This window comes from Oncorhynchus masou, chromosome 30 (assembly GCF_036934945.1).
Source record: "Oncorhynchus masou masou isolate Uvic2021 chromosome 30, UVic_Omas_1.1, whole genome shotgun sequence".
Lineage (NCBI taxonomy): Eukaryota > Metazoa > Chordata > Actinopteri > Salmoniformes > Salmonidae > Oncorhynchus > Oncorhynchus masou.
This window is the reverse complement of record NC_088241.1, coordinates 27743375-27754916: the sequence shown is the minus strand read 5'-3', so window position 1 is coordinate 27754916 and position 11542 is coordinate 27743375. Positions and strand designations below refer to the sequence as shown.

Here is an 11542-nt window from a genome sequence, read left to right as displayed (position 1 = left end):
GTTATTGTGTAACATTAGCAGAGTGGGTTTTTGCATCCTGAGCAGAGGTTAAGGTCCATCACCTACCGATAGTGGCCACTTAGTCAGACTTTATCCAGGGCGCTCAATAGTTCATAGTCAGCCTCGTCTCGTTTTCCTATCAAGTGCCCAAGTCTACGGACAGTAAGGAATGCAAATGGGAATTTGAACTTTGTTCCACTGCATGACTGTAATATGGAAATATCTTTCCTTAACATTTATCTTGGCTGCATATTTTCATGGTGGTTAATCATCAACTGGGAGTTGGGTCACAGCGAAGGTCTCCCTCCTTTTAACATGTGAAAATTGCCGGGCTGACCCTAAATGAGCTACAAATGTTGAATTTTTTTTTTTAGACACCTTGACTGGCAGCAGCTGGTTGATATCCTGGTGTGTTGGCTAAGGCTTGCCATTAATCAAGTGGTAAGTAGATCAAAGAATGTTGTAGTCATTCTCCAACTGATATCTGAATACTGGTCTGGTACTCTTCTTAGCTGACCTGGATGCATGCTCTGTCATTGTTGGATCACGTTTTTTGATGCAACATGACATACTAGGTGATCCCAGAGAGTCCTACTGTAAACCACAATAGTTCCGGTGTATCCACTTGACCCATGTTAAGAAAAGCTTCCAACTCAACCTGTTATAGACATTGCCATTGTGTGTACCTGTGCCTGTGTATATTTGTATAATGTGGACTGTATGCCGTGTTCAATTGTGGATCTCAAAGTATGGACAATGTATGTTTCTAATATGCACAGGTCTATACACGTGCAATGTCTCACTGCTGCTCTCTTCCATGTCATTCTACTGTACTGTAGGTGATGGCGTCGGGGCGTAAGGACAGGCAGAAGGACAGGGACCGGGAGAGGGAGAGAGCCCTGCTAGAAAGATATGGAGAGAGAAGCTTCCCTGCCCCCTGCCCTGGGGACACACTCCCCTGGAACCTGGACAAACACCAGAGGGTCAAACGCTCTCAGTCTGCCTCGGGCTCCGGGGACGTCCTGGACCCGGCTGAGAGGGCCGTCATCCGCATCGCAGGTAGGCAGTCTGCTGTCTGCAGCCCCACGACACTCCTCCTGCCACCTCTCACACATGCTACTTTGCTATGCTATTGTTCCCACCAGACCTCATACTAGAAAATTGGGTCTGCACTAGCTTTGTCTGAATGGGGCTAATGACACATTCTGTGTATGAGTGTGTTTAGCATACCAGCCATTGAAGTAGTTGATTTCTGTAGAATTTTGTTGACTGTTTTCATTGGCAGTAGCCTACTATGTGTGTGTGTCTGTGTGTGTGTGTGTGTGTGTGTGTGTGTGTGTGTGCGTGTGTGTGCGTGTGTGTGTATGAGTACTGTGTTGGGTAGGTGTCTTTGTACTAAGTTTCACCAACTGAACAGGATGTGTGGGGCCATAGCCAAGTATTAGGTGTGGTTGTCCATACAGGGCTCAATCAATAGAGAGGTGTCTAATTCACATTGTTTATTTAGATAGTGGGAGCACGTAACGTTGATGTTGCCTTCTTATTAGCTGGTCCTCCCATAATACTGTAATTCATTGGGTGGTTGCGCAGTGAGAAAACAGGAGAGTTTCAGAGACATTAAGTCATCTATTTACGTATTTGTCACAACTGCATCTCTCAACTGGTATTCGAGAAGATTTTATCGTGGGGACGGTTGTAGATTCTCAACAGCAGTGGTTCCCAAACTTTTTATAGTCCCTTACCCCTTTAAACATTCAACCTCCAGCTGCATAACCCCCTCTAGCACCAGGGTCAGCGCACTCTCAAATGTTTTTTTTTGGCTATCATTGTAAGCCTTCCACACACACACTATACGATACATTTAGAACCCGGCTCCTGGGAAGTGACAAAGAGCTCTTATAGGACCAGGGCATAAATAATAATAATCAATCATTTTGCTCTTTATTTCGCCATCTTACATATAAAAGTATATTTCTTCATCAAAAATTGTGAATAACTCACCACAGGTTAATGAGAAGGGTGTGCTTGAAAGGATGCACATAACTATGCAATGTTGGGTTATATTGGAGAGAGTCTCAGTCTTAAATCATTTTCCTAAACGCATAGTGCCTGTAACGGCGTTCTTCGTTTGTCGAAAGAGAGTCGGACCGAAATGCAGCGTGTAAGTTACTCATGTTTAATAGTGAAAACAAACAAACGAACTATACATGAAATAACTTAATAAATACAAAAACAACAAACAGAACGTGAAACCTATTACAGCCTGACTGGTGAAACTAACACAGAGACAGGAACAATCACCCACGAAATGTAAAGCGAAACCCAGGCTACCTAAATACGGTTCCCAATCAGAGACAACGAGAATCACCTGACTCTGATTGAGAACCGCCTCAGGCAGCCAAACCTATTAAACACACACACCCCTAATCGGCTACAATCCCAACTACTACAAACCCCAATACGAAACTACAATACATAATAAACCCATGTCACACCCTGGTCTGACTAACTAATAAACTAAAACACAAAATACTAAGACCAAGGCGTGACAGAACCCCCCCCTAAGGTGCGGACTCCCGAACGCACCTCAAAACCATAGGGAGGGTCCGGGTGGGCGTCTGTCCATGGTGGCGGTTCCGGCTCCGGACGTGGACCCCACTTCATAAATGTCATTAATCCTCCCCTTAGCGTCCTGGGATAATCCACCCTCACCGCCGACCATGGCCGAATAGTCCTCACCCAGAACCCTACATAACAGAGGAGCAGCTCGGGACTGAGGGGCAGCTCGGGACTGAGGGGCAGCTCGGGACTGAGGGGCAGCTCGGGACTGAGAAGAAGCCCAGTACTGAGAAGAAGCCCAGCACTGAGAAGAAGCCCAGCCAGGCAGTTGAATCCGGCAGATCCTGGCTGACTGGCGGATCCTGGCTGACTGGCGGATCCTGGCCGACTGGCGGATCCTGGCCGACTGGCGGATCCTGGCCGACTGGCGGATCCTGGCCGACTGGCGGATCCTGGCTGACTGGCGGATCCTGGCTGACTAGCAGATCTGGCAGATCCTGGCTGACTGGCGGATCCTGGTTGACTAGCAGATCTGGAAGAGTCTGGTTGACTGGCAGATCTGGAAGAGTCTGGTTGACTGGCAGATCTGGAAGAGTCTGGTTGACTGGCAGATCTGGAAGAGTCTGGTTGACTGGCAGATCTGGAAGAGTCTGGTTGACTGGCAGATCTGGAAGAGTCTGGTTGACTGGCAGATCTGGAAGAGTCTGGTTGACTGGCAGATCTGGAAGAGTCTGGCTGACTGGCAGATCTGGAAGAGTCTGGCTGACTGGCAGATCTGGAAGAGTCTGGCTGACTGGCAGATCTGGAAGAGTCTGGCTGACTGGCGGATCTGGAAGAGTCTGGCTGACTGGCGGATCTGGAAGAGTCTGGTTGACTGGCGGATCTGGAAGAGTCTGGTTGACTGGCGGATCTGGAAGAGTCTGGCTGACTGGCGGATCTGGAAGAGTCTGGCTGACTGGCGGATCTGGCTGCTTCATGCTGACTGACGGCTCTGGCTGCTCCATGCTGACTGGCGGCTCTGGCTGCTCCATGCTGACTGGCGGCTCTGGCTGTTCCATGCAGATTGACAGCTCTGGCGGCTCCCTGCAGACTGGCAGCTCCTTGCAGACTGGCAGCTCTGGCTGCTCCATGTAGACTGGCAGCTCTGGCTGCTTCATGCAGACTGGCAACTCCTTGCAGACTGGCAGCTCTGGCTGCTTCATGCAGACTGGCAACTCCTTGCAGACTGGCAGCTCTGGCTGCTCCATGCAGACTAGCTGCTCCATGCAGACTGGCAGCTCTGGCTGCTCTATGCAGACTGACAGCTCTGGCTGCTCCATGTAGACTGGCAGCTCAGGCTGCTCTATACAGGCAGGAGGCTCCGACAGCGCTGTAGAGGAGGAAGGCTCTAGAACCGCTGAACAGGCGGGAGACTCCGACAGCGCAGGAGAGGGAGAAAGCGCTGGCTGCGCTGAACAGGCGAGGCGCACTGAAGGCCTGATGCGTGGTGCTGGCACTGGTGGTATTTGGCCGAGGACACGCACAGGAAGCCTAGTGCGGGGAGCTGCTACTGGAGGGCTGGGGTGTGGAGGTGGTATTGGATAGACCGGACCGTGCAGGCGCACTGGAGCTCTTGAGCACCGAGCCTGCCCAACCTTACCTGGTTGAATACTCTCGGTTGCCCTGCCAGTGCTGTGAGGAGAAATAGCCCGCACTGGGCTATGTAGGCGAACCGGAGACACCGAACGCAAGGCTGGTGCCATGTAAGCCGGCCCAAGGAGACGGACTGGAGACCAGATGCGTAGAGCCGGCTTCATGGCATTTGGCTCGACGCTCAATCTAGCCCGGCCGATACGCGGAGCTGAAATATACCGCACCGGGCTATGCACCCGCACTGGGGACACCGTGCGCACCACTGCATAACACGGTGCCTGCCCGGTCTCTCTAGCCCCCCGGTAAGCACAGGGAGATTGCGCAGGTCTCCTACCTGACGCAGCCATACTCCCTGATAGCCCCCCCCAAGAAATTTTTGGGGCTGCTTTTCGGGCTTCCATCCACATCGCCGTGCTGCCTCCTCATACCTGCGCCTCTCCGCTTTAGCCGCTTCTAATTCCTCCTTGGGGCGGCGATATTCACCAGGCTGAGCCCAGGGTCCTTTTCCGTCCAGTTCCTCCTCCCATGTCCAATTCTCCAAATGGTGTAGCCTCTCCCACTGAAGCTGCTTCTGTTGCCTTTTGTGTAGCTCCTGTTTCCTCTTCGCCTGCTGCACTTTTGGGCGGCTACACTCCTCTGGTTTAGCCCAGGGTCCTCTTCCGTCAAGGATTTCCTCCCATGTCCAGAAATCCTTAATACGCGGCTCCACTTCGGGCTGCACCTGCCTGTTGACACGCTGCTCGGTCCGAGTGTGGTGGGTGATTCTGTAACGGCGTTCTTCGTTTGTCGAAAGAGAGTCGGACCGAAATGCAGCATGTAAGTTACTCATGTTTAATAGTGAAAACAAACAAACGAACTATACATGAAATAACTTAATAAATACAAAAACAACAAACAGAACGTGAAACCTATTACAGCCTGACTGGTGAAACTAACACAGAGACAGGAACAATCACCCACGAAATGTAAAGCGAAACCCAGGCTACCTAAATACGGTTCCCAATCAGAGACAACGAGAATCACCTGACTCTGATTGAGAACCGCCTCAGGCAGCCAAACCTATTAAACACACACACCCCTAATCGGCTACAATCCCAACTACTACAAACCCCAATACGAAACTACAATACATAATAAACCCATGTCACACCCTGGTCTGACTAACTAATAAACTAAAACACAAAATACTAAGACCAAGGCGTGACAGTGCCTGTATTTAGTTTTCATGCTTGTCAAGGCCGAGAATCCACTCTCGCATAGGTACGTGGTTGCAAAGGGCATCAGTGTCTTGACAGCGCAATTTGCCAAGGCAGGATACTCTGAGCGCAGCCCAATCCAGAAATCTGGCAGTGGCTTCTGAGTAAATAACATTTTCACAGAACCGCTTGTTGGTTCTTGTTCAGATATTGGTAAGTGGACTGGAGGCAGGGCATGAGAGGGATAACAAATCCAGTTGTTTGTGTCATCTGTTTCGGGAAAGTACCTGCGTATTTGCGCACCCAGCTCACTCAGGTACTTCGCTATATCACATTTGACATTGTTCGTAAGCTTGAGTTCATTTGCACACAATTTTTTTACAATTATGGAAAGACCTGTGTGTTGTCCTTGTGAATGCAGACAGTAAAGACCTTCAATTTCATAATCATAGCTTCAATTTTTTTCCGCACATTCAATGAAGTTGCGGAGAGTCCCTGTAATCCTAGATTCAGATCATTCAGGCGAGAAAAAACATCACCCAGACAGGCCAGTCGTGTGAGAAACTCGTCGTCATGCAAAACAGTCAGACAAGTGAAAATTGTGGTCAGTAAAGAAAACTTTAAGCTCTATCTCTCACTTTAAAAAAAATACGTGTCAATACTTTCCCCCTTGATAACCAGAGCACTTCTGTATGTTGTAAAAGCGTTACATGGTCGCTGCCCATATCATTGGATAATGCAGAAAATACACGAGAGTTCAGGGGCCTTGCTTTAACAAAGTTAACCATTTTCACTGTAGTTTCCAAAACGTCTTTCAAGCTGTCAGGCATTCCCTTGGCAGCAAGAGGCTCTGTGTGGATGCTGCAGTTTACGCAAGTGGCGTCAGGAGCAACTGCTTGCATACGCTTGACCGCTCCACTTTGTCTCCCTGTCATTGCTTTTGCTCTAACGGTACAGATTACAACACATCTTCACCACCAAAGTCCATTTGATGTCACAAAGCTGTCCAGTACTTTAAAAATATCCTCCCCTGTTGTCCTGGTTTCCAGTGGTTTGCAGAAGAGGATGTCTTCCTTAACTGACCCCCCATAAACATAACGGACATATACCAGGAGCTGTGCCAGGCCCACCACATCTGACTCATCCAGCTGTAATGCATATAATTCACTGGCTTGTATGCAAAGCAGTAATTGTTTCAAAACATCTCCTGCCATGTCACTGATACGTCGTGGAACAGTGTTGTTTGATGAAGGGTTAGTTTTTAGTTTTTGGGCCTTTCCCCCTGCGTTGTCTTAGCCATGTCCATGGCAGCAGGAAGAATTAAGTCCTCCACAATAGTATGGGGCTTGCCTGTCCTCATCACTTGGTAGCTCACCATATAAGACACTTCTAGAACCTTCTTATTAATGGTATCTGTTGCTTTTATACATGTCTTACTACTCTAAAGTTGTCTTAATTCTCGCTCAAAAAATTCCTGTGGCTTATTTTTTCAAATTGGCATGTTTTGTTTCTAAATGTCTGCACAAGAGTGAAGGTTTCATTGAGTTGTGAGATAGTACTTTTGCACATATAACACACTGTGGCTGAGGAAAGGCACTACTCCCAATACAAGTGAACCCCAAATCAAAGTAGTTCTCATCATATTTGCACCTCTTCGATGGTCCAACGTCCCTGTCTGTTGTTCGGTGCGTTCCCAGGTAAGGGGGTAGTAGCTCTTCGGCTGCATCAGATTCACAACTGTCAGTGTCCATGCTAGCTGGGCTAACAACAAATGTAGAATTACTGTTGCTAGCATTGGATGTGTTCGTGGAAGCAGAACAACTTGTCGTCGACAGGTGCAGGTGTAGAGTGCTGGTAGTAGCAGTACTACCAGTAGAGGTGGTATGTATGTCTATGTATGCGGGCCTTACTTTTTAAAACCATTTATCAATTTTCGAGCAAACGGAATGAGCAGCACCTACGTTCGGCTACATACGGACCGTTAGTGGAATTCCCATGAGAGAGTAACGGTTAATGTGATTGGATGTTCATTATGTGACTAGGCTACCTGTAGTTGACATTGTGTTCTTATTTCGCTGAACACTAGATGGTTTAATTTTATTGTTGGCAGTGATACGAGGCTACTCAGGCGAGAAGAAAAACTCACCAAAATGTATAGCTCCGTTGGAAAATATAAATGGACTGTTTGAAAATCCCCCAAAAATATATATCAATTTTTTTTTTTTTTAAATAAAATAATTTGGTTATTTTTATTTATTTTTTAAAATGTGAATCACATTATCATTTGGCGTACCCCCGACATCATTGCGAGTACGTACCTCAGTTTGGGAATACCTGCCCTACAGTATACTGACACCATATTCACTCAGTCTGTCTGTACTATTGAAGTCCCTGATTGCGGTGTATTGGGCACACGTGTAAGTAAGTAAGTTGGCCTGGCATCAAGAGCCCAATAAGATTACATTTCACCATTGTATTGCCATGGCAACATGGAGTGTGAGTTTATGACCTCAGGTGCACGTTGGACTGAACACATTCCCCTGAGTCCCATATCTGGTCGCAATTAACAGTGCTAAAATCACCCCTCCTCATTACAAATAGTCTTCATTAGAACCTTGGAGGAAATTGATGTTCCTTCCCCTCATGCTGTAGCATAATTAGAATAAGAACAACGTCATTGTCCACACACCATGTGAAAATGTGCCTTTGCTTCCCTATACCATTTTTGACATCAAACAACATTAATACATCATTATCATTATCGGCATCTTGCTAATTTCAATGAAACTATTCAGTGTTTTGCTGGTCTCCTCCCTGGTTAAAGTAAGGTTAGATCTACCAAGTGTTTGCTGATGAAGGCTTTGAGGCCTGAACGCATCCATCGCAACTGCTGAGATTGAAAATAAGTCTAAGTAATAGCCTACTCCATTTCATTATATACTGTATGACTTTTATTTTTGAGGGGGGGGGGGTTGTCTCCTGTCCCCTGTCTCCTATGCTCTTCCTCTGTCATAGGACCTGGTGGGGCTGTGTCAGCACACATGGGGCAGCCTTTGTTCTCTCCTCTGCTGACATGCTGCCCAACGTAGGCTGTAAACCCTGACAGTAAGGGGAATCATGCATATATCTCAGCCGCTAGCTCTCCAACAGCCAGCCAGGGGCACTAAGTCTGTGGGGGGCACATTTCAAATGGCAAGTGTACTGCCTCTGCTGCTGCTGCATCTGTGTGTGCACTGCACAGGTACTTGGATGTGTGTACATTATGTGGGAAGCCTTTGCTGAGATGCATCCAAATTATCTATACTTCTCCTAAAGTGTGCACTTGCACATTCCACATCATGGATTTAACGATGGTAGAAAGTGCTAATGCTCACTTTGGGAAAAGTGTGGCGAATTGGGACCCACACCGGTCATGATTGCCAGTCACAGGTGTATGGCACCAATTAAAGCCATGCATGTGTGGCACAGGAGGCTGCTGAGGGGAGGACGGCTCATAATAATACCTGGAACGGAGCAATTGGAATGGCATGAAACACATGCTCTAGTCACTACCACAAGCAAGTTTCCCCCAATGAAGGTGCCACTAAACTCCCGTGCTGTGTGGTAGTAGGCTTTGCTCTGAGTGCAGCAGTGTTCGCTTGAGGCAGGTGTGTATGTGCATGCTGGCAGGAACCGGAGAACTGTGCCTTCTGCAGATAGTTCTCTCTTAAACACATGTATCCACTAACCTCTCCCTCGTGTGGTGAGTCTTAGATAGACAGGTTTTCATATGTACTACTATGTATCTAATTACTTAATCGAGGCTGATTTGAATCCCTTATGGGAGCTCTCTGGCTCAGAGGAAGGGGCCGGAGAGTTGTTGGGCTCCTCTGTCATGTGTTAGGTTATAAATGAAATGCCATGAAGCTGCATCACCTAGCAGTGACATGTGGACTACGGCTATTTATCATAAAACACTCTCCTTTGGCACACTTGGAACATGTAAGCGCCAGGGCAGAAGATTGTGTGGCATCCTTAATGTTGTCCTCAGGGACCTGAACTCCAGAGCAGTGTCCCCACTTTTCAGTCACTCACACCAAAGGTCAAGGGAGAGGAAGAGACTCAGGACAGCCACCCAGTGGTTGAGTGAAGATTGGTTGAGTGAAGATTCACCATTCACAGTGTACAGCCTTGGTGGAAGTAGTGTATACCCCTACCAGAACATTCACAGTGGGTTACAATACAATACACGTTTTGAACGCCAACACCACTAGATATACTAGCCTTGATTTTGGAGAGCTGAAGAAAACCATTCAATGATTTCACCTTAGACAGGAGTTATTAATAAATATGTTGACGACACTGTTGACACATATTCATGACATAAAAAAAAATATGCAAAAATGTATTACAACATCTGGTGCCATGCTAGTTGGACACCTTGACCTTGTGTTCAGAGCTGTAATGCGTGTGAACTGTGTCTGTTTCTGACAGGGCCCTCCCGGGGTAAAGCTTTACTTAACCGGCTAACATCCCTACTGAGTGGCTGTCTATTATTCATAACAGAGCTGCTATGATCTAAAAGCTGTCAAAGTCACGGTGCCGTGCATGAACGCACACACACACACACACACACACACACACACACACACACACACACACACACACACACACACACACACACACACACACACACACACACACACACACACACACAGAGCAGATTTTAAAAAGAACCATTTGATGAATAGGTCCATGTGATTTTGCACTGACTGTAATATTGATGACTGGATGAGTCATAAATCCTCTCTGTTCCTCTCAGAGTGTGTTCCCTGTGCTGTAAACAGAGTGAAAGAGAGTCTCTTCAGTCAGTGTAATAAATAATCCACCATTCCCACGCATTGGTACTGTCTGTCACTGAGAGACTTTGGGTGGAAGCCATGTCTGAGGCCTGCCATCAGTAGAATCACTAAAAAGAACAGGCTGTCTTTCATTACGCACTGTGGTACAGCATGTGACTTATTTGTCTCTCGCAGATCTCCAAACGCCTCAGGCATTTGCTTGACAGGGGCCTGTCGAGTGTCAGTGGACCCTTTTCTCCATCCCTCCAAAAGCCTCCAGACTGCAGTAGCCGTATTCACCACCAGGTGTCAGTCCGCATGGGAAAGCTTTCGACCCGGTCCATTTGAGCCTCTGGAAAATGTGCCTCATTGTCTATCGTTTTAAATAGAATGCATTACATAGAATATTCCATTGTGGCTGATCTTTTTGGCACATTGGCTCTCCTTTCATTTCATAGAGGATAAGTTTCATACTTAATTGAAAAGTCAGTCAGAGGGGTTCAATTTCCTTTTTATGTGTGGAAATGACTTTGGAGACAGAAAAAATGGCTCACTGACAAAGCTCCATTGCATGCTCACGCAAATGAATGACTAAAACACGTTACTAGTATGTCACCAAGATAGAATGTCAGACTGAATGACTTGTCAGTAACCAGAGGGTGGCACCAGCCGGTTGCCCTGGCATTCTCCTGTACTGTCACTGTCAACATCATTACACAGTCCTTACACAGTCATTAGACACGTAGTACACTGCTCATAAAACCTCATATAAGCAAGAGGCTAACTAATGCATAGGGATTCTATATGCAATTATATACCGTATGAACCTAAGCCATGTTTTGAGACTCCTGTCCTGGCTGTAACTGATTAGCATAGAGATATGTTGTCAGAGGTAGGAGTGAGAGAGAGGGAGCGATCGATAAACTGAGAGATGGGCTTTAGGAGGCCTCTGTCAGACACACTGTAGCCCTCACTCTCTCTCTCGCGCTCTCTCTCTCGCTCTCTCAGGACACTAAGGGACAGCTGGCAGGAAGGTCACATTGAAACACACACAGACCAGTGACACATTTATGTGGGTGACGTAGTAGCCTGACATGAGTAATATTCTTAGTGTCATCCATCTTGGTCATCACATAGATGTTGGTCTGTGACACAGATTTGATTTGTTACAAATAAATCTAATTAGAAATAAGCAGAGTGCCCAGCCCAAGGCAAATGCAAGGCCCAAAAAAGCAGATATTGTTTCAGTAGAACATTGTAATAATAGTACTGATAGACAGTATCTCTCTACAACCTTCAATTCCAGATTCATTTCTCACTTGCCATATTCATTTC

The 11542-nt window shown here is 46.9% G+C and overlaps 1 protein-coding gene across 3 annotated transcripts in view; it reads left to right on the top strand.

Moving 5' to 3' along the window:
- The first annotated feature begins 392 nt into the window (after positions 1–392).
- LOC135522465 (plectin-like) overlaps positions 393–11542 on the top strand; it is a 208850-nt gene continuing 197700 nt past the window's right edge. Inside the window, exons 1-2 of one of the 3 annotated variants that reach the window (XM_064948747.1) lie at positions 393–441; positions 840–1059. In XM_064948747.1, the coding sequence (XP_064804819.1) occupies positions 843–1059 (217 nt within the window). In that variant the 5' untranslated portion in view covers positions 393–441; positions 840–842. Of the gene's footprint in view, positions 442–839; positions 1060–11542 lie in introns of those variants that run through there. The other 2 variants (XM_064948748.1, XM_064948759.1) reach the window with 2 other exon arrangements.